The sequence below is a fragment of the Hyperolius riggenbachi genome, chromosome 4, assembly GCF_040937935.1.
Source record: "Hyperolius riggenbachi isolate aHypRig1 chromosome 4, aHypRig1.pri, whole genome shotgun sequence".
In the NCBI taxonomy this organism is placed as follows: domain Eukaryota; kingdom Metazoa; phylum Chordata; class Amphibia; order Anura; family Hyperoliidae; genus Hyperolius; species Hyperolius riggenbachi.
Window position 1 is genome coordinate 38,584,365 of NC_090649.1, and position 27,301 is coordinate 38,611,665.

Genomic DNA, 27,301 nt, shown 5'->3' on the forward strand with positions numbered 1-27,301 from the left:
CGAAGCCCCTGACCGATGCCACTAGCAAGAAACACCCCAAGGTTGTTAGCTGGACCCCCGCTTGCGAGAACGCCTTCCAAGCGTTGAAGCAGGCACTCGCGAGTGCCCCTGTGCTTCAGGCCCCGGACTTTAGTCGTCGGTTTGTTGTGCAAACCGATGCCTCTGACTACGGTCTCGGCGCAGTCCTCAGCCAGGTGGATGGAAAAGGAGATGAACACCCTATCCTCTACCTGAGCCGGAAGCTCCTGCCCCGAGAGGTAGCCTACTCCACAACTGAAAAGGAGTGCCTAGCGATCGTGTGGGCCCTACAGAAACTACAATCGTATCTGTACGGCCGCTCCTTCACGATCATTACCGACCATAATCCCCTGAGTTGGCTGAACCGCACTGCTGGGACCAATGGCAAGCTCTTACGTTGGAGCCTGTCATTACAGCAGTATGACTTCACGATTCAACACAAGGCAGGCAGCCGACACCAGAACGCCGACGGGCTATCCCGTTGCAACGGGGAACTAGATCAGATATCGCAGGTTAGCGGCAACGACACACATCTTGCTGATGCATGTCTATCTGCCTTCTCCCCAGGGGGGGCTGTCACGGACGATTGCGGGGACGCAGGCGCGTCCTGGAACCGCCCGTGAAGAAAAGAACGATCGCACTCGATTCCTGCGTCGATTGCGCTTCAAATCGGTACAATCTGGATTTATTGTGTAGGAGGTCTGCAGTCCTTTTCTTAGCAAAGAGAGCACCATTCCAAATGCTGGTTGGCCCTTTTGATATGCTAATGAGCCTGGGCCCAGAGAGTCCCTGGCTTCAAGCTGTGCTGATGGCCCATCCATCAGGTATAAGGTGACAAGCAGCTGGCAGGAAGACTGGCCCTGTGACTGCTGATCAAGCCAGAGGTGTAAACTCAGAGTTGTCTAAGCAGATTTCACATTCAGATGTTAATTGAAGGAGCCAACAGGGCCTTCATAGACAAGAAGCAGACACAGCTGGACTCCAGTCAGGCTGACTCCAGCCTTAGCAGGAAGAAATGAATGTACAATATAATCTTTTGCCCATTTACAGAATACAATAAATAGGGTGGTTATGAGAGCGGTATCATTGGATCCGTAGGGTCATGCTGGATCTCTTGATACCAGTCGAGAGGGGCCCGGGGCCCCTACCACCCAGGTATGAATCTACTCAGGACCCTGATCTGATGCACTAGCCATGTCAGGTATCATATTAATCTGTATTTTCCTCCAAGTATGAAGCTGTTACCCCCCTAAATGTAACGTGTATGGTTCAGGAGTTACAGCAATTCATAAGTTTAGCTCTAAAATCTCTGAGAGGGAATGAACTGTCATTTGCTGGTAGTTCAGAGGGGGCCGGCATTGCCACACCCCCAAACCAGCTTCATCAAAAGCACAGAGCCAGCAGGCGGGCTTTTGTCCTCCACACTGAACCATCTTGCAGTCATCAGATGCCAGCTTAAGGATATGCTGGTATCCACCTGGTCTGAACTCTGGACTTTGAAACCAAGGACTTTGAAACCAAGGACTTTATGATTCTTCCCACAATAAGGACATCTTTCCAGGAACTAAGTAATTTTCTCCCTTCTTTTATTTTTCATACTGGCTATTGCTGTTTTCATAATTGTTGATTTTCATAATTGTCTGTATATATTAATTATTTATATTGCGTGAATAAACGACTTTCTCCAAGTCATTCACTTTCCGCTACCCTGCTTATCAGCACACACAGAAATGATCCCGGGTCTCTGAAGATACGCTACTGTTTGTTTGTTGTTGGCTAGACAGGATATCGTGTGTTTAACCGTTTTATTCGCAGGATTAGTCAGTCAGTTAGTGGGCCCCACGGTCCCATAGTAACCGCGGTGGTGGCAGTTTACTCTGAACCAGTGGGTGACGTTGTAATCACCCGTGTCTCACAGGCTCCCTTCTGAGTTGTCTGCGGCTAATTCTTAACGGTTCCTGCGCATTGACTGCGACCAGAGTTCGCACGTTCTGTGCGCTGGCACCGTTTAGAAGGCTAAGTGCGGTCAGCCACTGAGGGCTCCTGTGACATGCCCCTGGTCATGAAAGAGTCTCTCTCGAGAAGAGCCTGTTAGCGAAGCTATTCACCTCTCAACACTGGGCTCTCTCTTCAGCTGAGTAACAGTGTTCACCTCTATAACTCCTCCAGCGGCATCTATCATTACGTAATGCCACTGTAAGGGCTGGTGGACACCGAGCGGCTTTTTGGGCGTTTTCAGATCCGCTTGCGGCTGCGGATCTGCTTGGTCAATGTATCTCAATGGGGTGGTGCACACCAGAGTGGGAGGCGTTTTGCAGAAACGAAAAATGCCGGGGTGAGGCATTTTTTGGATTGCGGATGCGTTTCTGCCTCAATGTTAAGTATAGGAAAAACGCAAACCGCTCTGAAAAACGCCTGTTCAGAGCGGTTTTGCAGGCGTTTTTGTTACAGAAGCTGTTCAGTAACAGCTTTACTGTAACAATATATGAAATCTACTATACTGAAAACCGCAGCAGCAATCCGCAAAACGCTAGCAAAACGCCTCATAAAAATAAAAAAAAGCGTTTAAAAATCTGCTAGCATTTTGCGGATCTGCTAGCGGGTTTTGGTGTGCACCAGCCCTAAGAGAGGTAGAGAGGAGATACGGCTGAAGAGAAATCACAGCAGTGAGAGGGGATTGAAGGTGCCCATACATCACACGTTGTAGGTGAAGATTGACCAAGAAACAGATCTAACTCTGATCAAAGAGAGATCTGTTGCCTGCTCATACACCACCAGACTGATTCCCGAGAGATTTTCACATGAAATCTCTTGGAAATCTGCCTTGTGACACTGCTTAAATCTCAGGGAAATTGGCCATGTGACGCGGCCTCCGTCACTCCTCTGTTGCCAAGGAAATGGGCCTCTAGTTTGTGTTTTGCCCCCAGGCCAAAAGGTCCCAGTCCTCCCCTGGTCACCCGCATCCCCAGCACCCCAGCACCATCACAACTCAAGGTTTGAGATGATGTTATTGTATGGTAGAATGGATGAAATATATGTACGGCAATGAATGTCCACATGGCTTCAAGAGGCAATAAAGCAATTAAAGTGACAGTGCCCGGTCTGTCTTAATGTACAGGATAATTTATATTGTTGTAATAACCGAGACAAATGATCAAATAAAATATGTGGGTTTTAATGACAGTAGCACTTAATATTTTAAAGCTATGGCTGAAAACTGAGAAATAACGATTTCATTTTTTTTCTTTTTATTTCCTCTAACATCCATATAAAATAAAATAATTCTTAGCAAAAACTACCACCCAAAAAAAGCCTAATTGGTGGCATCCCCCCCCCCACCCCCCTCCATCCCAAGATATAGATCATTTTGGTGTAATAAGTAGTGATAAAGTTATTGGCTAATAAATGTGAGAAGCGCTGAAATGTGAAAATTGCTCTGGTCCAAAAGGGGAAAAAACCTTTAGTGGTGAAGTGGTTAAAGGGAAGATCCGCGCTGCTAAAAAAAAAAAAAACTGCACTCACATGGAGCTTCTTCCAGCTCCTGGCAGTCGATCGGTGCCCTCGGCGCAGCTCCTCTCCCTCCGGGCGTCCAGCGGTGAAGAAGCCGACCTCACCAGGTCGGCCTCCGGGTCGGCGCCATGTGCGTTCCACAGTAGAGACCCGATGAAGTCTCTACATCACGTGACCCCCCGCTGTGGAGCGCACGGAAGCCGACCTGGCGAGGTCGGCTTCTTCACCGCTGGACGCCGGGAGGGCGAGGGCACCGATCGCCAGGAGCTGGAAGAAGCCCCAGGTGAGTGCATTTTTTTTTTCTTTAGCAGCGTGAACCTTCTTGCCCGCAACCTGGTCCCTGTTTTCAACTTCAGCCCACTGTGTATCTGAGTTTGACACCCCCACCCTAAAGTGTCCTACATTTTGAATAAGCTTGTGGAACTAATATCTCCAGTTCTCTAAAAAAAAACATGTTGGGGTACACTGGGCTGGTTCTCTCATGAAGCAAGGTGAAACATTTGCATCAGGCGCAGAGGTTTCAGGGGCAGCATTTTTGTACTGTGTGTACCTTCCTGAGGAGAAATGGACTGCCTGAGGGGGAGCAGCTTGTTTGTCACAGGCTTACAGCCAGCCAGTGTGCTATTGTGTTGAGGTACCCCAGGGTGTTCTTAGGTCATAAATCTGTCAACACCAAAAAAGCTCAACACAAGCTTATGCAACACACTGCTAATGCAGCTAAGATAAGATTCATATAGCAATCATTGGGGGGTACCAGTTTCCTCTCTTTTTCACAAATTATTTCTGCTGGTAATACCAGCACGACCTCTGAAAAAAATGATTACTAGAGTATATGGATAGAATGCAGCATTTCTCAAAAATATGGACTCCATGGGTAAAGGCATAGCACTGCCTTCAGATAGCCCCCTCCCCACAGCCATAATTCATATAATTGTAGCCTAGCCAATATTTAGAAGCTATATTAGTCTGATTTGCTTTGTATCAACTATGGTTAGTTGGTTTTGGTAAAAAAAGACATCCGTCCATCAAGAAAATGGAAAAAAAAAAAAAACATCCTGAACACACACATAGCCCAATGGATCCAGAGGAAGGCGAAAAACCTTCAAGGCCTGGGCCAATAAGCCTTAAAAGGGGAAAATTCCCTCCCGACTACAGATGTAAATACCTGGATCAACTTTCCCTGGAATTATAGCTGTGGATACCCTTCAATGCAAGGAAAACATCCAAATCTCTTTAAATGTAGATATAGAGTTTGCCATAACTACTTCCTGAGGTAAAATAGTCCAGATTTTAACCACGCTCACTATAAAGGACCCCTTTCTAAATAGATGGCAACATCTTTTTTCCTCCACACGCAGATCATGTCCTCTTGTTCACTGGACAACCCTAGGAACAAAAAGCTCATCTGTCATGCTTTTGTATTGCCCTCTGATGTATTTATACATGTTAATTAGATCGCCACTCAGTCGCCTTTTTTCCCAGTTTGTACAACCTTTATTTATAAGTGAGATCTTCCATCCATCTGATTAATTTAGTTACCCGTCTTTGTATTCATTCTAGAAGGTCAATGTCCTTTCTATAGTGGGGGAACCAAAACTGTATCCCCTACTCCAGATTGTCCTCACAGGTGATTTATACAGAGGGAGTAGTATACTTGCACCTCAAGATATTATTTATTTTTCTATGCATTTGATTTGTCACATTACAGTAATGTTATACCAGGACACTTTTGGAGCTACACTGTTCTACACAGTTTGGGGTATTTTGAACCTTAAAGGAGTTGTCAGGCAATTTTAAATAAAATAAACGCTACTTACCGGGGGCTTCCTCCAGCCCCAAGCTCCCAGGACCTCCCTCGCCGCATCTCTGCAAGCAGCCGTTTGCCGTAGCTCCGACCCGGTCCCCGGCGATGACGTCAGAGCGACCTGGAGGTCAGCGACCTGGAGGTCGCTCTGTACTGCGCCTGCGCGATCGGCGCTGTCAATCACCGCCAGAACTACTGCGCCTGCGCAGTCCGCTCCGGCCCACGTGGCGGTGATTGACAGCGCCGATCGCGCAGGGGCAGCACAGAGCGGCCTCCAGGTCGCTGACCTCCAGGTCACTCTGACGTCATCGCCGGGGACCGGGTCGGAGCTCCGGCAAACGGCTGCTTGCAGAGTTGCGGCGAGGGAGGTCGTGGGAGCTTGGGGCTGGAGGAAGCCCCCAGTAAGTAGCGTTTATTTTATTTAAAATTGCCTGACAACTCCTTTAACTACTTACTGCATCCCATGCAGTATATCTACACCCTGGGAAACTTCATCTGGCTTTGTCCATTGCCGCCGCACACTCCCGCTTGCTCCCGTGTGATTTCTCGCTGCTGATCATTAGAGGGGAGATGAATGAATAGGAATACAGCTCCCATTAATTACTTTAAGTCCCGGTGTCAATGATTGCCAGCATCGATGAGATGCCTGCAGTCAATGTGATAATGAAACTAACATGTCCACTCATTACTTCCTGTTAGCATACTAATAGTACGCACAGGGAAGTAATGCGCGAGGGCATCTTGTGTCCAAATAGTAAAATTACACCTGCATATATTTTTTTTAAATAAAAAGACCTACACTTACATTTAAAATTAACCGCTTACCTCCCCCCCCCCCCCCCCACACACACACACACACACACTCTCCCATAGCTACTCAAAAAATAATTTTGCATAAAAAAAGACAAAAAAAAAAACATAAATAGTTACCTTACGGGTTGAACTTTTTTGATTTGTATGTCAAGAGGGTATATTACTGTTATTTTTGAAAATATGGGCTTTTAATTAGTGAAGGACGCAAAACTTAGAAAAAAATGCACATTTATTTCCAAATAAAATATTGGTGACATACATTGTACTAGGGAAATATTTTAAATGTTGCAATAAACAGGAGAAATTGGCAAATAATATGTGTGGGTTTTATCCACAGTAGAATATTTTATTTTAAAACTATAATGGCCCAAAACTGAGAAAGAATGATTTTTTTAAATTTTTTCTTATTATTCCCATTAGAATAAAATAATTTTTAGCATGATGTACCACCCATAATGCACGGGAAGTCTGGAGGGGGCTGGTAGAAGCCCCAGGAAAGTAAAACTGAATTTTTATTACTGGCTTAAGTGTCCCTTTAAAGTGTATATGAGACGGGTAAACAAAACTTTTACGCATCACTGGGGCTTCCTCCAGCCCCCTCCGCGCAGATCACTCCCACCCTGCAGTCCAAAACCTCCTAGATTTTTCGGTTGCAGCCCCTCTGGTCTCCCTGGTCAATCAGGCCAGTGGGCGCTGGCGTAGTGTTCCCGTCTCAATCCCGTGGCTGGGAGCTTCTGTGCCTGCGCAGTAGCACTGCACGCAGCTGGGCAACGCATGCGCAGTACGCCCGACTGACAGTGGAGAATAGGGCTGCTACCGGAGGATCCAGGAGGCTTTGGACTGTGGCGTGGGAGCTATCTTCACTCATTCCAGGTTCACTTTAAGTTGAAAAAACCCTCAGTGGGCTACTAGTTAAACATGATGATAATTGTATTTCTATGCAACACTGTCATATGTTGCGTACAAAAATGCCTATTGTTCTGCTTGTCTATTTTTACCATTCTTAAACCTATATACAAAATCTAAGTAGCCATGTGCTCCAAGATACAAGCATTAATAAGCCACATGCCCGCAGATTAAAGAATTACACAAATTGATGCCCCCAGTTAGCAGTATTATGTACAGTAGGTAGCCATGTGTGCCCCCAGTTAGCAATATTGGATAGCCACGTGTGCCCCCAGTTATCAGTATTACTTACACATGTGTGCCCTCAGTAAGAAGTATTAGGTAGCCACGTGTGCCCCAGTTAGCAGTATTAGGTAGCCATGTGTACTCCCAGTTAGCAGTCTTAGGTAACTGCTAACTGTGTGCCCCCAGTTAGCAGTATTAGGTAGTCAGTCATGTGTGCCCCCAATTAGCAGTATTAGGTAGTCATGTGTGCCCCCAGTTAGCAGTATTAGGTAGTCATGAGGGCCCCCAGTTAGCAGTAATAGGTAGCCACATATGCCCTCAGTTAGCAGTATTAGGTAGCCATGTGTGCCTCCAGCTAGCAGTATTAGGTAGCCATGTGTGCCTCCAGCTAGCAGTATTAGGTAGTTATGTGTGCCTCCAGTTAGCCATATTAGATAGTTCTGTGCGCCCCGCAAAAACAAGACAATTTAGGGTCAAAATGGGCTCCCCCTGCCATTGGGCCCCATAGCAGTGATTACAGCTGTCATGGCTATTGCTGTGCTTTTAATTAAATAAGTTGATATGCAGACAAATTTCTTTGCAATGTTATTCTTTATTACAAACATTTTCAAGAATTTTTTTTACAAGGTATTAAGGGGTTTATCTATTCAGTTTTGTGTGGATAATGCTGGCTGAATCACCCAATCATCTGCTGACTGCCTGACCACTGGTTAGTGAAGCCAACCAATAGAAAAGGGACTGGAAAGGTGCAAGCGGTGGAGTCTGGAAAAAGATTAAATTTTTCATAACTTTTATCAGCATGTATTGTATGCCTAGAACTGCTGATGACTGACTCTGAAGGTAACCTGATTATGGTTGTTATTATCAAATGCTCAGTTTATGATTCCTAGGCTTGTGACCTACTTACATTAAAGTGTTAAAGCTACTCAGAGATCATCCTGCCATTTTTTAGTTACCCGGGGCTTCCTCCAGTCCCTTAAGCATGGATGTGTCCTCCCTCAGTCCTCCATTCAGCCGCAGTCAACCCCCGGTACACGGCACAGTCGGACTCAGTTTTACTGAGTGATGTCAGCCAGGGCCTTCCGCGCTTGCTCAGAAGGTCATGTGCAGAAGGCCCCCCACTGACGTCACTGAGCTGCTTACCGGAGCAGATTGCGGCTTAACGAAAGCGGTAAGGAGGACGGCGAGGGACACATCCATGCTTATGGGGCTGGAGAAAGCCCCGGTTAAGTAAAAAAACTCCAGTATGACTCAGCTCTGAGTCTATTTAAGGTGGCCATACATCAGGTGACTTGGTGGTCGATTGACCATCTAATTCAATTATTATAATCAGATCAGATTAAAATCGGTGCCGCCAAGAGCACGCCTGATCGACGGTGCGACCAATTTCAGGCCAAAATTGCAGAACACGAGAAACACAGTAAGCTCCAAAGTCAAGCAGCAGGAGATATCCTCCTAAGATATGCTGGGAATACCAAAGGGTTTAAAAGTCTGGATACAAAGACTGACAAGGCACTAATCAGTTACAGCGTACCCTTTACTGAAGATGTCAGAGACTACATGATTACTTCACTTGAACTAAGTACAGAGGAGAAGAGTACTGAAGTACTAAATTGTACATCTCCAGAACAAATTGTTGAGGTTAGCCTTGAAATATTTACCATGGATGAACGGACACCAGCGAACAATGATACCGAGCCATGGCTCTCAGAATGACAGAAGAAGGTCCTACTGCCTGACCAGCTATCATACAGAGCAAACACACCTTCATATCTGAACCTACATGTTGGGAAGAGATGTCTCATTGTCCACAAGGGGAAGCCAATAAATATATAAAGAGTGCAGAAGACACAATTAAATATCCCCAAGAGAACCAAATCTGGAAGCTATGGATCAGGTCATTTAGGTGCGGGGATTGGCAGCTGTCTAATAGATGCCTGTGTTCATTATCAGTAACTAGGTGCCCAAGCGGTGAGTTGAGTGCCCGATGCGGTTAGTAGCCGATCAGCTATTGTGTGAGAATTAATAGCATAAGCCAAAACACTTTTATCTGGCTGTGGAAACACTGCTGATAAAGATTTGGTGTAAAAATTTCAAAGGGTCATCAAGCCTGTTTTGCAGCTGAACAAATCCAATTTTTACCTGAGACTGTTATGGCTGCTGTTTAGAGCTCAGTCTTAAAGGGAGTCTGAAGTGAATTTGTAAAAAAAAAAAACAGATACTTACCTAAGGAGAGGGACGCCTCTGGGTTCTATAGAGCCTTCCTGCTCCTCTCCTGATCCCCTCGTTCCAGTGCTGACTCCTCTGTTGATGAGTCGGAGGCTGCACTCTGCCGCAGGCTTCAGAAGTCTTCGGGAGCTTGAGTGCTCCTAAAGACAGGCCGCTCCGTACTGCTCATGAGCAAGCACAGGGGATCCAGCGCTGGAACCAGGGAACCAGGAGGAATGGGAAGGCTCTATCGGACCCAGAGCCTTAACCCTCCTTAGGTTTTTTTTATGCTAAACTGAAAATAAAAACCTAAGACTCAGTTCTATATTACTAATGTTCTATTTCCCATGAGTACTCATATGTTTATCTTCAGGTTTGTGAGACTTTTAAGACTTCATCATCATGGCCAGGACAGATGGGCGACTCTGGAGGTTCCCAGAGAGTTATCAGGTGATTCAGCATCCCAGCATCCACCCAAAATGAGACTATCATCAGCACTCAGGATTCTTCACTGGAACTACTCTTAGATAAGTCATTGTTAGTGGAAGCAGGCACTCCGTACACCTGGACCTCACAGAGCTGGAGATTATTCCATTTGCCTGGCAGGATGATGTTCACGTATCGGCCAACGATGCCGTTACACTGGAAGGTCTGAGTGGTGCCGTCCCCTATGTCCGTTATTTCTGCACAGCTGAAGAAGAGCAGTAAAAGAACATAAGCGACAAAACGTACATCTTTCCCTAAGAAAAAAAAAATTCAAAAACAGTACTTATCATCAGATCATCTCTGTTCTGTACTGCTTCTCCAGAGGTCAGAGGAAGTGGGACAACCGCCAAACGCGTGGGGAGAAAAAAAAATGATCGCCCTCTATGCTGTCTGCCCAGTTACCCATGAAGCTATGTGTTTTTAATTGTTTCTAGATTGTTGTGCACATATTCGAGATTTGTAGTTGGCTTGCAGTTGTGATCATTAGAAAAATAGCCACTCCCCTTCCAATAACAACCAGTAGGAAGGCAGGGTAAAAGGCAATATTGCCCCACCCCTTGAGCTACCATAAAACCTTGAGGTCCAGTCAGAAAGCAGACCGATAATTAGAGATGGGCCGAACGGTTCGCCAGTGAATGGTTCCAGGCGAACTTTGGGTGGTTCGCGTTTGCCAGCGAAGGCGAACTTTTACGGAAGTTCGATTCGCCCCATAATGCTCCATTAAGGTAAACTTTGACCCTCTACATCACAGTCAGCAGGCACATTGTCACCAATCAGACTACACTCACTCCTGGAGCCCCCCCCTCCTTATAAAAGGCAAGGTTCTCCAGCCGTTGGTAGGCAGCTCTCCTCACTACTATACCACCACCAACACTACATGCTAAAGCCAGCCTAGCATGTACCATTATGATATATCCAAGAGAAAAAATGAGCTTGTTTAAGGATTTGTAGGATGTCAAAAGCCAACTCACATTGGTCAGGAATTGAACCCAGGCCTACCGCTCTGTAGGCTGCTATCCTAACCATTATACCACCAACACAACACACTACAATGCTACATGCTGAAGCCAGCCTAGCATGTACCATTGTGATATATCCAAGAGAAAAATGAGCTTGCTTAGGGATTTGTAGGATGTCAAAAGCCAACTCACATACATTGGCCAGGAATCGAACCCAGGTCTAGTGCTTGGTAGGCAGCTCTCCTCACCACTATACCACCACCAACACTACATGCTGAAGCCAGCCTAGCATGTACCATTGTGATATATCCAAGAGAAAAATGAGCTTGCTTAGGGATATGTAGGGTGTCAAAAGCCAACTCACATTGGCCAGGAATAGAACCCAGGCCTACCGCTCTTTAGGCTGCTAGCCACACCATTATACCACCAACACTACATGCTGAAACTTCCGCATGCAGAGTATAGTTCTTAACTGCAAATATTAGAGAATGATGCAATTTTATAAAAAAAAAAAGCTATATAGCTATGAAAATAAAAATATTGGACTCTTTTCTTTGCTACTAATGATCTATTTCTTACCTGTACTACACATACAATTAATTATATCTTAAGGTTTTTTCCCCCTTGAGTGTCACCTTAAAGAGACTCCGTAACAAAAATTGCATCCTGTTTTTTATCATCCTACAAGTTCCAAAAGCTATTCTAATGTGTTCTGGCTTACTGCAGCACGTTCTACTATCACCATCTCTGTAATAAATCAACTTATCTCTCTCTTGTCAGACTTGTCAGCCTGTGTCTGGAAGGCTGCCAAGTTCTTCAGTGTTGTGGTTCTGTGATGCATCTCCCCCCTCCAGGCCCCTCTCTGCACACTGCCTGTGTATTATTTAGATCAGGGCAGCTTCTCTCTTCTCTCTTATCTTTTACAAGCTGGATAAATCCTCCTCTGAGCTGGCTGGGCTTTCACATACTGAGGAATTACATACAGGCAGAGCTGTCCGCACTCTGCAGGAAGAAACAGCCTGACACTTCAGTGGAAGATAGCTGCAGGGGGAAAGAAACACACAAATGACCTCTTGAGATTCAAAAGGAAGGGTGTATACAGCCTGCTTGTGTATGAATGTATTTTCTATGTGTGGACATACTGTACATCAACCTACTTCCTGTTTTGGTGGCCATTTTGTTTGTTTATAAACAAACTTTTTAAAACAGTTTTTAACCACTTTTAATGCGGCGAGGAGCGGCGAAATTGTGACAGAGGGTAATAGGAGATGTCCCCTAACACACTGGTATGTTTACTTTTGTGCGATTTTAACAATACAGATTCTCTTTAAAGAGAATCTGTATTGTTAAAATCGCACAAAAGTAAACATACCAGTGTGTTAGGGGATATCTCCTATTACCCTCTGTCACAATTTCGCCGCTCCTCGCCACATTAAAAGTGGTTAAAAACAGTTTTAAAAAGTTTGTTTATAAACAAACAAAATGGCCACCAAAACAGGAAGTAGGTTGATGTACAGCATGTCCACACATAGAAAATACATCCATACATCAGCAGGCTGTATACAGCCTTCCTTTTGAATCTCAAGAGATCATTTGTGTGTTTCTTTCCCCCTGCAGCTATCTTCCACTGAAGTGTCAGGCTGTTTCTTCCTGCAGAGTGCAGACAGCTGTGCCTGTATGTAATTCCTCAGTATGTGAAAGCCCAGCCAGCTCAGAGGAGGATTTATCCAGCTTGTAAAAGATAAGAGAGAAGCTGCTCTAATCCTAAATAATACACAGGCAGTGTGCAGAGAGGGGCCTGGAAGGGGGAGATGCATCACAGAACCACAACACTGAAGAACTTTGCAGCCTGCCAGACACAGGCTGACAAGTCTGACAAGAGAGAGATAAGTTGATTTATTACAGAGATGGTAATAGTAGAACGTGCTGCAGTAAGCCAGAACACATTAGAATAGCTTTTAGAACTTGTAGGATGATAAAAAACAGGATGCAATTTTTGTTACGGAGTCTCCTTAAGGAGAATAGTGGGTAAAATAGTGGTTATAAGTCAAAAAATAATTTTTCAAAAAAACCTTTTGTTAAAAATGCAAAGGAAACATTTTTTTTAAACTGTAATTTTTCTGAGTTGAAAAACATTTTTCCTATGCATTTTTAAAATCGAGGTCTCTTTGAAACCAAATTTGACTTCTACTCGAAATTTTTTTCAAAAAGACCTGGCGGCAGAGGACTGCGACATGGTGAGTCTGAGCACGGCTGTGGCTACACTCCGATCTGGCTCAATGGGGGGCCACCTGTCTAGCACCGGTACCGAGCACTAACAAGCTTCCGGGCAGTGCAGGAAAGAGGCCTAGTAATTCCCTTGTTTAGCCACTTAATGGCAAGCCGCCGCATTAAAACAGCGTGCTGGAGCCTCCATAATGCCGTCATCGTTGTGTGCGTGTGTTTGCAGCCACGCCCTCCCTCCCGCTGAAGTCACCAGGAGTGTATTGCGCAGGGCCAGTATGGTCTGTGCCTGTGCAATACGCTCCTGGTGACGTCAGCGGGAGCGAGGACATGGCCGTGCAGGAGCAGTGTTTTTCTGACGTTGGGGTCGGGGCTTCCAGAGGTGAACCGGAGGTGGGGCCGGAGCATCGTGAGTGGCTGCACAGGCACGGGATGTCTGCGGGGGACCATTGGAGGCACCGGTTGGGTTCAGCTCATTTTCCCCCGACCCCCCTACAGTAGTCCTTTAAGGCATCTTAATGACATATATTTTTGCTTTAAAAAAATAAATGTATCCCCTTTTGATGTTGCATGTATATAGATAGCTGTCTGTACCATCAGCTTGCAAGCATACAGGATTGTAAGCCCGACGAAGGCTGCAAAGCCGAAAGCTTGCGTATGTTTATTCTTTTAAGTTAGCCAATAAATGGTATCATCCTGATTTAAAATTATTTCTTTTACTTACTGCTACTACACACAGTACATATATAATTAAAAATTAATAAAATGAATCCCTTCCAGTTTAAATAAAAAAACCTAAATAGCTCCCTTATGGACTAAGGTTTTCTTTAATATGTATGTCTCAAGGGTATATTACTTTTATTTTAGTATGTGAGGGTTTTTATTTATTTACCGAACACGAAAAACCGAAAACAGAAAAATTCGACCTATATTTCCAAATAATATATTGTTGCCATACATTGTACTAGGAACATGATTTAAATGTTGTGGTCGCTGGGACTAACGGCAAATAAAATGTGTGGGTTTTACTTATAGTAGCATTGCTTATTTTAAAACTATAGGGGAAGGAATTGGAAAAAATAGTGTATTTTTTTTCATTTTTTTTCCTTGATTTTTTTCCTATTCACTGCATAAAAATAAATAAATTAATTACTTAAAACATGTATTGCCCACAAAAAGCCTAATTTAAAAACAAGGTATAGTTAATTTTGATGTGATAAGTAGTAATAAAGTTATTGACAAATGAAAGGAAGGAGCGCTGGCAGATAAAATTGCTCTGGTTCGTTAGGGGGTGAACCCCTTGAGGGGGGAGCAGTTAAATATCCCCTTGCTACTGCTAGGACACTAACCTCAGATTCCCTTGCAATAGAAGAAAATTCACCTGGGATTGTTGTTGCCGTTGTTTTGCAGAGAGTTGCCGATGAGGATGCTGGCACCGTTCAGTCGTGACCCGCAGCAGTCGCCTCTGTTGGTGATGATGATTTGGGAAATTTTATGGGGCGCCAGTAAATCCACCCTCCACCAGGGGGACAGCTCGTAATTGGTGATGGCGCAGGAGCCGTGGTTGAAATTTGAGTCTGGGTTCCCATCAATGGCGTTTATGGCCGTGCTGATCCCAGTATAGACTGAAGACTGAGTTGCTCGACCACGAAGGGCAAGATTTGGACCTGCATTTATAAGAAAAAAATATATATAAATATCCCCACAGTGCAAAAGCGAGCTTACCAGAGGTTACAGATAAGTAGGGAGGAGCGAGGATTTTGTAATCGATCTTGCAGTGAATTGGGCCTTTCTCGCTCACCACAAATTTTCACAATAATGGAGTACATTTGTGTTCAGGGCTGGATTTAAGCTAAGGCCAGGTAGGCCATGGCCTAGGGCATCACAGGATCAAGGGCAGGTGGGCAGCAGGCTATACTAGGGGTAAGGGAAGGGTCACCTGGCTACCTATACTGGAGGGAGGGAAGTCATCAAGGGGAGGAGGTCATCTGGCTTCTTATACTAGAGGGAAGGGGAAGGAGTCATTAGGATACCTATACCAGAGGGAGGGGGGGTCATCAGCCTATCTAAACTAAAGGAGGGAGGTTCATCAGACTACCTATACTGGAGGAAAGGGGGGTCATCAGACTACCTATACTGGAGGAAAGGGGGGGGGGGTCATCAGGCTATCTAAACTAGAGGGGGGAAGTCATCTGTAGGGATGATCGGAAAGTGCAATTTCCGATTCCGCGAAAATCTGAAATTCTGTCAGAGCGAAATTCGGTAACCGTTACATTCCATCGGAATTTTCCAACAGTAAAATTTCAGTAATCTCAATTGAAACCTCGTTTTTGATAAATCGTAGACCATGGGACCTAGTGGCTGTTCCACCGGTCTTTTTTTTTTTTTTTTGCAGCAGGAGTTGTCGCATAAGCCATGGGACCTAGAGGTGGTTCCACGGCGGTCATATAAGTTTGGTTTGGAGCCGCAAGAGTTGTCGCATAAGCCATGGGACCTAGAGGTGGTTCCACGGCGGTCATATAAGTTTGGTTTGGAGCAGCAGGAGTTGTCGCGTAGGCTATGGGACCTAGAGGTGGTTCCACGGCGGTCATTATAATTTTTTGGGGGAGCCACAGGAGTTGTAGAGTAAGCCATGGGACCTATCAAAATGGGTGGGATAGCTGAGGTAGCTAGGGAGCTGGTTGCTAGGATTGTTTGGTTTTTGTTAAGACTCTAATTGGTGCTGAAATTCCGATTTTCATGCAGAAATCTTGTTGTTTTCACTTTAAGCTTCTGTCTAGGGTCTGCCTTGTGATTGGCTTAAAAAAATCCACATTTCGACAGAATTACGCATAGCAATTCCGGAATTCCGTCAGAATGCTATAGCAATTCCGTTCTGATGTGACGGAACGGAATCGCCAATTTCCGACCGGAATCGTGGAAAATGAAATTCCGCGGAATGCGGTAAGCATCCCTAGTCATCTGGCTTCTTATACTAGAGGTAAGGGGGAGGAGTCATCAGGATACCTTTACTGCATGGAAGCGGGGTCATCAGGCTATCTAAACTAGAGGGGGGAAGGTCATCTGGCCTCTTATACTAGAGGTAAGGGGGAGGAGTCATCAGGATACCTTTACTGGAGGGAAGGGGGGTCATCAGGCTATCTAAACTATAGGGGGGAGAGTTATCTGGCTACCTATACTGGAGGGAAGGGTCATCTGGCTATCTATTCTAAAGGGGGGGGGGGGTCGGCTGCTGACAGTGGCCTTGGGTGGTAAAGATTACAAATCCAACCGTTTGTGCTGAAGTAAACCAGAGATGAATGAAAAAAAGTTTTTTAAACAAACCTGGGGCTTCCTCCAGCCCCTTTCAGGCTGATTGGTCACTTGACATTCTCCTCCGGCTCCTGGATCCTTCACTATGGGTGCCGGTAATTTCCCAAGTCGAGGCTTACTGCCATGAGCAGCCCGGCCATGCGCATGCGCCCTTTTGTGCTCCCATCGCCGGGAGCACAACGTGCGCGGACAGACTGCACCTGCGCTGACTGGCGACAAATTGGGAGATTACAGGAACCCATAGTGGAGGATCCAGGCGGCGGAGGATGACCAGGAGGGAGCGATCAGCCTGAAGCGGCCCGGAGGAAGCCCCAGGTATGTATAAAACTTTTTTTTCATTCATCTCAGGTGCCCTTAAATTTTCACCTTTACATATTACTGCAAATGTGCAGGCAATTGTTGGTGCATACTGACCACCTGGAAACTCAGTGGAAGTGGCAATGCTTTAGCCAGGGATTGTTGTACACCCACAATACTGCTGTATAAGGATCCCTGGCAAATGTGCTTATTGATTGCACTGATAAAAACGAATTCAGAAAAAAATGATGTGGAGTCCCTCCTCCGAACCCTCTTTAAAGAGAGTCTGAAGCCTTAAAAATTACCTCCTTTTTATTAGAACCCGAGGTGGGTTTGAAGAATTTTATCTGCATACAGAGGCTGGATCTGCCTATACAGCCCAGCCTCTGTTGCTATCCCAAACCCCCCTAAGGTCCCCCTGCACTCTGCAATCCCTCATAAATCACAGCCACGCTGCTGACAAACAGTTTGTCAGAGCTGGCTGTGTTTATCTCTATAGTGTCAGTCTGCTGCTCTCCACGCCTCCTGCAGAACTCTGGTGCCCGCCTGCATCCCTTCTCTCCCTACTGATTGGAGGGAAGGGATGGGGGCAGGGACCGGAGCTATGCAGGAGGCGGGGGAGCAGCCGAGACTGACACTACAGATGTAAACACAGCCTCACAGCACGGCTGTGATTTATGAGGGATTGCAGAGTGCAGGGGGACCTTAGGGGGGTTTGGGATAGCAACAGAGGCTGGGCTGTATAGGCAGATCCAGCCTCTGTATGCAGATAAAATTCTTTAAACACACCTCGGGTTCTCTTTAAGAGCAAAGATGATTTGCTGCATCCCCGTGGCCGTACGAGGTCTTTATCAGAATCAGAATCAAGTTTAACAGCCAAGTACAGGGGTTTGTACCAGGAATTATTTTTGGCACAGACAAGCTCAAGTAGTACACAAGACAAGATATACAGTAATGTAGACGAACAGATATGCAATAGTAGTACTGAAGGACAATAGAGTACTCAAGACCATTTAAGGAGATGTAATGTCAGCGGGCGACTACCCAGGTGTGAACTAGTGTTGGGCGAACAGTGTTCGCCACTGTTCGGGTTCTGCAGAACATCACCCTGTTCAGGTGATGTTCGAGTTCGGCCGAACACCTGATGGTGTTCGGCCTTTTAAGTTCGGGTTCGCCCCGAACTACTGAATGGCCGCCGAACAGGGCCGAACAGGGCCCCTGTTCGGCCGAACAGGGCCCTGTTCGCCCGAACATGCCGCAATACGGCCCCCCTATGGGGTCGCAGGCATAAGAGGGGAGCATGCCCCGATCGCGGGGGGGGGGGGGGGGTCGGAAATTCCCCCCACCCCCTCCGCTAGCGCTCCCCCCTCTGCCCGCTTCCCCATAAAATAAGTTTAAGGCAAGTTAAATAGTACTTGGTGGCTGGCCTGGCACTGGAGTGAGGAGGAGGAGGAGTCCGAGTAGCAGAGTGACGCGTTGAGGCCGGGCAGCGGGCGGTTCAGCGGTAGTACCCTTGTGGTACTTCCGCCCTTTCTCTGACCTCACATCCTCTACGTGATGACGCGTACCCTCGTATGCAGAGGACGTGAGGTCAGAGAAAGGGCGGAAGTACCACAAGGGTACTACCGCTGAACCGCCCGCTGCCCGGCCTCAACGCGTCACTCTGCTACTCTGACTCCTCCTCCTCCTCCTCACTCCACTGCCAGTGCCAGGCCAGCCACCAAGTACTATTTAACTTACCTTAAACTTTTTTTATGGGGAAGCGGGCAGAGGGGGGAGCGCTAGCGGAGGGGGTGGGGGGAATTTCCGACCCCCCCCCCCGCGATCGGGGCATGCTCCCCCCTTATGCCTGCGACCCCATAGGGCCCCCAAAATGGGCATGTTCGGGGGTCCCATTGACTTCCATTGAGTTCGGCGTTCGGGCCGAACATGCCGAACATCTGGCTCATGTTCGGCCTGTTCGGCCCGAACCCGAACATCCAGGTGTTCGCCCAACACTAGTGTGAACGCTGGAGCAAGTGAGTGTGATTGGGAGGGAAAGTTGAGGAGATCAATGGCTTGGGGGAAAAAGGTGTTTCTGTGTCTAGTGGTCCTGGTGGATAAGGATCTGTAGCGGTGCGGCCTAAGGGGAGAATATTGAAGTAGCGGTTGCCGGGGTGAGTGGGGTCTCTTGCTATCCTAGCGGCCCTTGAGCGCAGTCTAGAGGAGTAGAGAAGGTTGAAATCCCTGAAATCTGGTACTTCCTGGAGGAGGTTGTAACAAACGCTGGAGAGGCAGCCGCGGTGAACAGCGCTACCACCGCAGCTGCCTCCAGCTCCCTGTTTAGCAGCATATCCGGGGCTCAGGCGTCTAGCACTCCGAGGACGGAACTGTCAGTTGCACATAGGGTTGCCTTGTCGCGCGCGCGCGCATAGACAAGACCTTTATGCGGGGAGGAGGCGCGTCAGCTGACCTGCTGGTCGGCTGACGTCAGAGGAGATGCTCGCCGCTCCTCATTGGTTGATTGCAGGGGGCGTGCCTGGAAGGTCTCCTCTGCTTCATAAGCATAGCTGTGTCACTCGCAACTTGTCTGCTGTTGCGAATACTTTGTGTTAGCGCTCAGACCTTAGATAGTTCCGGTGTGCTTTGATCCAGGAGGAAACCGGGGATTTCACACAAGATAGGAATTGTTTGATAGCCTTAAAGCCAATGGGTAATGCTATAAAAAAAAAAAAGTCAGATACTCACCTAAGGAGAGGGAAGGCTCGGTCCTAATGAGCCTTCCCTCTCCTCTCCCAGTGCCCTCGGTGCTGCGCTGGCTCCCCCGTTCGCGTCCGCCACCGCAGGGACTTCAGAGGTCTTCGGGAGCACTCGGGCTTCCGAAGACGGGCCGCTCCATACTACATACGCGCGTGCGCATCATAGAGGGCGCTCGCGCATGCGTAGTATGGAGCGGCCCCGTCCTCGGGAGCCCGAGTGCTCCCGAAGGCTTCCGAAAGCTCCCTTCGGCATGCGGAAGTGGCAGTATTTGACCGAACTGTTCGAATACTGCCACGGGGGATCCTGCGCGGGAACGGGCACCGGGAGAGGAGAGGGAAGGCTCATTAGGACCGAGCCTTCCCTCTCCTTAGGTGAGTATCTGACTTTTTCTTTTTTGAAACGGTAAACATTCACTTTAAAGATTTACCTTACTGTATTATTATTTGTGCATGACTCTGGCTCGTTCTGACCACTCTCTTGCTCAGTGATTCTGTACCTTTGCTCATCTGATCTTGCTGCCAACTCTGCCTGTTTATATCTTCCTGAATCTGCCTTCCGATTTTGTACTGCATCTGTCTGTCTGTTGCCAAACCGGATCTGTTTGACTACTCTACTCTCACCAGAGGGCCCTTGACTCTGGTGAGAGGCACTGTACTGATAGTACCCATCAGCTCCTCTGGTGAGGTACAGCTCTGATCAGTATTACTGTTGCACCAAACACCATCTGTATTTGTTGTCACATCAGCTTCTGATATACCTGCATTATAGGTGATTCTGCAGATCACCTTATAATCAGGAATATATCTGCATTATAGGTGATACTGCAGATCTCCTAATAATCAGAATTCTGTTTCTTGCTGACACAAATCGTTACAGAGGCAGACCTTTGCACGGTAGCTCTGCCTCCAGTCCATTCAATCACCACTGATCTCCGCCTCTCCCTGCCCATCTCAGTCTTCTGTCACTGAGAGGGGCGGGGAGAGGCAGAGATCGGTGGTAATTGAATGGATTGGAGGCAGAGCTACAGCGCAAAGCTCTGCCTCCCCCGGGCAGCAAAATCTGCGACTTTGAAAGTCGTAGAATTTTGCCCTGGGATTTGGGGGATAAAGCCTTCATACGGCCACGGGAATGCAGCGAATCATCTTTGCTCTTAAGGCTGAAGAGCATTCTGAAATAAAAAGAGGTCATTTTTAAGGCTTCCGACTCTCTTTAACCCCTTGTCACTCATGCAGGCTGGGGGCTCCGCAGCTTGAGCTATACCAGCCCATATGGTCCATGATATGGGGGGGGGGGGGACTCTGGAAGAGAAAAACAGCAAAGCTCATCTCATCCCAGGCTATCCCCACCTCTGGTGACTAGGAGGAGGAGGGTGGGGGAGAAACTACCCCTATGCCTGTGAGTGTAGGCCTTGGGGGGGGGGGGGGGGGAGGGGGGTTCAATCAATCATAAGGAGAGGTAATTTGATTAACCAAAGGTGTATAGTTAATTAAGATTATTAAAGAAAATTTTTGTGTTTTTTATTTTTATTTCACTTTTAAATAAAAATATGACCACCTCCTTTCGTACTTATAATAGAGGTACTTGAAAAACACCATCCTGCAGAAAGGGGTTCAACTGAAACAGTTGTGAAATGCTGGTCTAGATTGCTAAAAGCACAGCCGGGACAAGGTCCTCCGGCACCCAAGGCTGAGACACCAAAGTGCGCACCTCCATCCCTCCCACTCCAGCCGTCACACACTGATTGCTATTAGACTAAGAGGCGCCTCAGGACCCCCAACACCTTAATCTCTAGTTATCTGGCTTGCAGTCACTTCCACATATCCCCTTTTGTGATTTCTCTCTGCTTCAAACACAATAGGGGAATGATAGCTAAGTGAGTTGTGCGCCCCCTCCTATACTGCGCCCTGAGGCTGGAGCCTCTCTCGCCTCGGCCCTGCCCTGCTCCCCCTCCTACACTGCGCCCTGAGGCTGGAGCCTCTCTCGCCTCTGCCTCGGCCCCGCCCTGCTCCCCCTCCTACACTGCGCCCTGAGGCTGGAGCCTCTCTTGCCTCTGCCTCGGTCCCGCCCTGCTCCCCCTTTTACACTGCGCCCTGAGGCTGGAGCCTCTCTTGCCTCGGCCCAGCCCTGGCTAAAAGTATGGAATCAACCACATTAGTGATTGGGCGATTTTCACGCAATATTACGCTATTAACTGCAGCCCATCCCTTCTATCTGTAGTAGTGGAATGAGTAATGTAGCTGCTCTGTTTTCCTCCGCACCTACTTACACATACCTGTACGAATATACAACTTACCTGGGGGTGGTGGTGGGTATGGCCAGTATGAAGGGTAGTAGTACTGAGCGGCAGCGACATTGAGAATCCACAAGAGGGCAGCGAGGTGCAGAAACTCCATTCTTCTGTACACAGCTGCAGCTTACACAGACCAAAAGACATTTTCAGTGTGTTGTTTGTACAGATTTTTATTATAAAGACAGAAATATAATTTTCTCAGATAAGCTCTCCATATCTGCCGGTTTCTTTACGGTGGCCCTACACCAGTCAATCTGCCACCAGATCAGACATCAGATAGATCCCTCTCTGAACAAATCTGATCAGAGAGACAAAACACATATCATTTAGATCACACTGTTGTCCTGGCGGAGCAAAAGATTCAGAGCCGAAGCCACTAGAGGGTGCTCAGTAGGCAGTAGCAGTGTTAGGGAGTCTTGCCCAAGGTCTCCTCACTGAATAAGTGGTGGCTTACTGAACAGGAGGAGCCAAGGCTTGAACCCAGGTCTCCTGTGTCAGAGCCCTGAAAGGACACCCGAGGTGAAAATAAACTAATGAAATAAACCATTGTATCTATCCTCCTTCTACTAAAAATGACTTTTTAACCAGTTTCCGACCGTGTCACGTCGATGGGCGTGGCCGCCGCGGCAGCCCCAGGACTGCCTAATGGCAATTGGCGTAAAGTCCTGGGACTGTAATTTGCATGAGATCGCACGCACGCTGCGCGCACATCTCATGCTCAGAGGGTGGAGCTCCGCCCCCTCTTCGGTCTCCGAGGACTGTTAGACGGCGTGATCGCCGTCTATTTACACTGCGCAGCGCTGCGATCAGCAGCAGCGCTGCACTGGGGACAGCCGTGTGACACGGCTGTCCCCCTGGGGGACAAGAGAGCGATCGTCTCTCATAGGCAGAAGCCTATGACAGCCGATCGCCGCAATTGGCTGGCTGTGGGGAGGGAGGGAGGGAGGGAAGGTTTTTAAAGACACAGTTTTTTTTAAAAAGCAGGAACAATGATATTTATTATTAAAAAAATAAACATGGGGGGAGCGATCAGACCCCACCAACAGAGAGCTCTGTTGGTGGGGAGAAAAGGGGGGGGGGGAATCACTTCTGTGCTGTGTTGTGCCATCCTGCAGCTTGACCTTAAAGCTGCAGTGGCCAATTTTACCAAAAATGGCCTGGTCACTAGGGGGGTTTAGCCCTGCAGTCCTCAAGAGGTTAAGATATTCTATTTAAATCTACTTTTTAAGGTTTTACTGTTTTATTATTTTTGCTCAATGACACATTCATTGAAGTATGCCAGAGCAAAAATCTATGAACTATTAACCCTTTTTATCTCTTTCCTGCTCTCAGAAGCCGTTTTCTGCTAGGAAAGTGTTTTATAGTTGTAATTTCTTATCAGTGAGGGTCACACTGCAGTCCTGACAGAAACTGCCACTTACATACCTGATATTTAACTCTTTCAGGCAGAGAAAGAAAAAAAGGAACACAGCATAGTTATTTGTGTGCTAGGCACTGTACATACACATGTCTATCTCATCATGTCACATGTCACCTCGGGTATCCTTTAAAGTGAACCCGAGCCGAAGCTCAGGTTTAAAATCAGATACTTACCCTGAAGAGAGGGAAGTCTCAGGATCCTATTGAGACTTTCCTCTGTGTTCGGGGGTTGCTGAACGGTGCCCCCCTTTACATCGGGGCCACGCAGCTCCTCTCCCCAGATCATGGCTACGGGACCCCACCCACGCATGTGTAGTAGCACGGAGCTCGCTGCTCCAGCTTACTGCGCATGCGGAGGGCTCGGTCGGCTATTGTGCGGCCATGATCCAGAAAGAGGAGCTGCGTGGCCCTGATGTTATTAGCGACAATGCATTGCATCTAATCTTCTGGGTGGCCACACTCAGCAACGGGAGACACCGAAGTAGCGAGGGAAACCTCAATAGGATCATGAAGTTTCCCTTTTGTATCCCTTTTGTAGCCGAGCTTCTGCTCAAGTACACGTTAAAGTGGACCTGAACTCTTGCACAGGACAGAAGGATAACATAGAGAAATGCACCCTGTATGTATTTAGAGAGAAAGCAAGAAGTATTGAATCAGGATGATACCATTTATAAGCTAACTTAGAGGAAAAATAGTAAGCTTTCGGCTATCACACCTTCATCAGACTGATTCCTGTATACTGACAACATTTAGAACACAGCTTATATATGTTACGGCCAGACTGACCACTTCGAGTTTCGGCCGGTCAAAACTAGAAGTGGCCGTCTCACTGCGGCCAATGTGAGAAATGAATTACCGGTACATCCGGCCGGTTGAATTACATTACCGGATAATAAATTAATTCGATTTCCCGGCGGGTGACTCCTCCCCCTGCCCCCCTCCAATTGACCTCTGGCAGCCGAGGACACGCCCATTCCCCCAGGGTAGTTCATCGCGGCAGGGAAGGTTGCAGACATGGCTTCTGCCAGCACCCGCTCTGCAGGAACGAACGGCAGGATTCCCTGCCGCTATGAACGACTCTGGGGGAATGGGCGTGTCCTCGGCAGCCAGAGTGGAGTAGGAGGTGGGCAGGGGGAGGAGCCAGAGCGGAGAAGCCAGCGTAATTTGTCACCCATCGGGATATTATATTCATTTATTATCTGGAAATCCGGGAATGTAATTCAACCGCATAGATACCACATAAAGACGAATCTGTATAGTTAACACATGTTCTTAACAGACATCTGGACAAAATGAAGCCAGGTATAACCACTCATCCAATTTTCAAACACGGGAACAGCACATGGCAGGAGCTGGAGGAGAATGGCCATTCTCCCTCAGCTCCTGCCATTCTCCCCCAGCTCCTGTCATTCTCCCTCAGCTCCTGCCATTCTCCCCCAGCTCCTGCCATTCTCCCTCAGCTCCTGCCATTCTCCCTCAGCTCCTGCCATTCTCCTCCAGCTCCTGCCATTCTCCCTCAGCTCCTGCCATTCTCCTCCAGCTCCTGCCATTCTCCCTCAGCTCCTGCCATTCTCCTCCAGCTCCTGCCATTCTCCCTCAGCTCCTGCCATTCTCCCTCAGCTCCTGCCATTCTCCCTCAGCTCCTGCCATTCTCCCTCAGCTCCGGCCATTCTCCCTCAGCTCGAGCCATTCTCCCCCAGCTCCTGCCATTCTCCCTCAGCTCCTGCCATTCTCCCTCAGCTCCTGCCATTCTCCTCCAGCTCCTGCCATTCTACCTCAGCTCCTGCCATTCTCCTCCAGCTCCTGCCATTCTCCCTCAGCTCCTGCCATTCTCCCACAGCTCCTGCCATTCTCCCTCAGCTCCTGCCATTCTCCCTCAGCTCCTGCCATTCTCCTCCAGCTCCTGCCATTCTCCTCCAGCTCCTGCCATTCTCCCTCAGCTCCTGCCATTCCCCTCCAGCTCCTGCCATTCTCCCTCAGCTCCTGCCATTCTCCCTCAGCTCCTGCCATTGTCCCTCAGCTCCTGCCATTCTCCCCCAGCTCCTGCCATTCTCCCTCAGCTCCTGCCATTCTCCCTCAGCTCCTGCCATTCTCCTCCAGCTCCTGCCATTCTCCTCCAGCTCCTGCCATTCTCCCTCAGCTCCTGCCATTCCCCTCCAGCTCCTGCCATTCTCCCTCAGCTCCTGCCATTCTCCCTCAGCTCCTGCCATTCTCCCTCAGCTCCCTCAGCTCCTGCCATTCTCCCTCAGCTCCTGCCATTCTCCCCCAGCTCCTGCCATTCTCCCCCAGCTCCTGCCATTCTCCCTCAGCTCCTGCCATTCTCCCTCAGCTCCTGCCATTCTCCTCCAGCTCCTGCCATTCTCCCTCAGCTTCTGCCATTCTCCTCCAGCTCCTGCCATTCTCCCTCAGCTCCTGCCATTCTCCTCCAGCTCCTGCCATTCTCCCTCAGCTCCTGCCATTCTCCCTCAGCTCCTGCAATTCTCCCTCAGCTCCTGCTATTCTCCTCCAGCTCCTGCCATTCTCCTCCAGCTCCTGCCATTCTCCCTCAGCTCCTGCCATTCCCCTCCAGCTCCTGCCATTCTCCCTCAGCTCCTGCCATTCTCCCTCAGCTCCGGCCATTCTCCCTCAGCTCCTGCCATTCTCCCTCAGCTCCTGCCATTCTCCCCCAGCTCCTGCCATTCTCCCTCAGCTCCTGCCATTCTCCCTCAGCTCCTGCAATTCTCCTCCTGCTCCTGCCATTCTCCCTCAGCTCCTGCCATTCTCCTCCAGCTCCTGCCATTCTCCCTCAGCTCCTGCCATTCTCCCACAGCTCCTGCCATTCTCCCTCAGCTCCTGCCATTCTCCCTCAGCTCCTGCCATTCTCCCCCAGCTCCTCCCATTCTCCCTCAGCTCCTGCCATTCTCTCTCAGCTCCTGCCATTCTCCTCCAGCTCCTGCCATTCTCCCTCAGCTCCTGCCATTCTCCTCCAGCTCCTGCCATTCTCCCTCAGCTCCTGCCATTCTCCCCCAGCTCCTGCCATTCTCCCCCAGCTCCTGCCATTCTTACTCAGCTCCTGCCATTTTCCTCCAGCTCCTGCCATTCTCCCTCAGCTCCTGCCATTCTCCTCCAGCTCCTGCCATTCTCCCTCAGCTCCTGCAATTCTCCCTCAGCTCCTGCAATTCTCCTCCAGCTCCTGCCATTCTCCCTCAGCTCCTGCCATTCTCCCTCAGCTCCTGCCATTCTCCTCCAGCTCCTGCCATTCTCCTCCAGCTCCTGCCATTCTCCCTCAGCTCCTGCCATTCCCCTCCAGCTCCTGCCATTCTCCCTCAGCTCCTGCCATTCTCCCTCAGCTCCTGCCATTGTCCCTCAGCTCCTGCCATTCTCCTCCAGCTCCTGCCATTCTCCTCCAGCTCCTGCCATTCTCCCTCAGCTCCTGCCATTCTCCCTCAGCTCCTGCCATTCTCCTCCAGCTCCTGCCATTCTCCTCCAGCTCCTGCCATTCTCCTCCAGCTCCTGCCATTCTCCTCCAGCTCCTGCCATTCTCCCTCAGCTCCTGCCATTCTCCCTCAGCTCCTGCCATTCTCCCTCAGCTCCTGCCATTCTCCCTCAGCTCCTGCCATTCTCCCTCAGCTCCTGCCATTCTCCTCCAGCTCCTGCCATTCTCCTCCGGCTCCTGCCATTCTCCCTCAGCTCCTGCCATTCTCCTCCAGCTCCTGCCATTCTCCTCCAGCTCTTGCCATTCTCCCTCAGCTCCTGCCATTCTCCTCCAGCTCCTGCCATTCTCCCTCAGCTCCTGCCATTCTCCTTCAGCTCCTGCCATTCTCACTCAGCTCCTGCCATTCTCCTTCAGCTCCTGCCATTCTCCTCCAGCTCCTGCCATTCTCCTCCAGCTCCTGCCATTCTCCCCCAGCTCCTGCTATTCTCCCCCAGCTCCTGCCATTCTCCTCCAGCTCCTGCCATTCTCCTCCAGCTCCTGCCATTTTCCCTCAGCTCCTGCCATTCTCCCTCAACTCCTGCCATTCTCCTCCAGCTCCTGCCATTCTCCCTCAGCTCCTGCCATTCTCCCTCAGCTCCTGCCATTCTCCTACAGCTCCTGCCATTCTCCCCCAGCTC

At 48.5% G+C, this 27,301-nt stretch overlaps 1 protein-coding gene across 1 annotated transcript in view; it reads right to left on the minus strand.

The window, feature by feature from the left end:
- The window catches only part of LOC137571172 (fucolectin-like), an 86,763-nt gene that overhangs the window by 20,911 nt on the left and 38,551 nt on the right, over positions 1–27,301 (minus strand). Inside the window, exons 3-4 of the mRNA XM_068279975.1 lie at positions 21,794–21,913; positions 14,534–14,819 (exon numbers count right to left, since the gene is read on the minus strand). Of these exons, the coding sequence (XP_068136076.1) occupies positions 14,534–14,819; positions 21,794–21,913 (406 nt within the window). The remainder of the gene's footprint in view (positions 1–14,533; positions 14,820–21,793; positions 21,914–27,301) is intronic.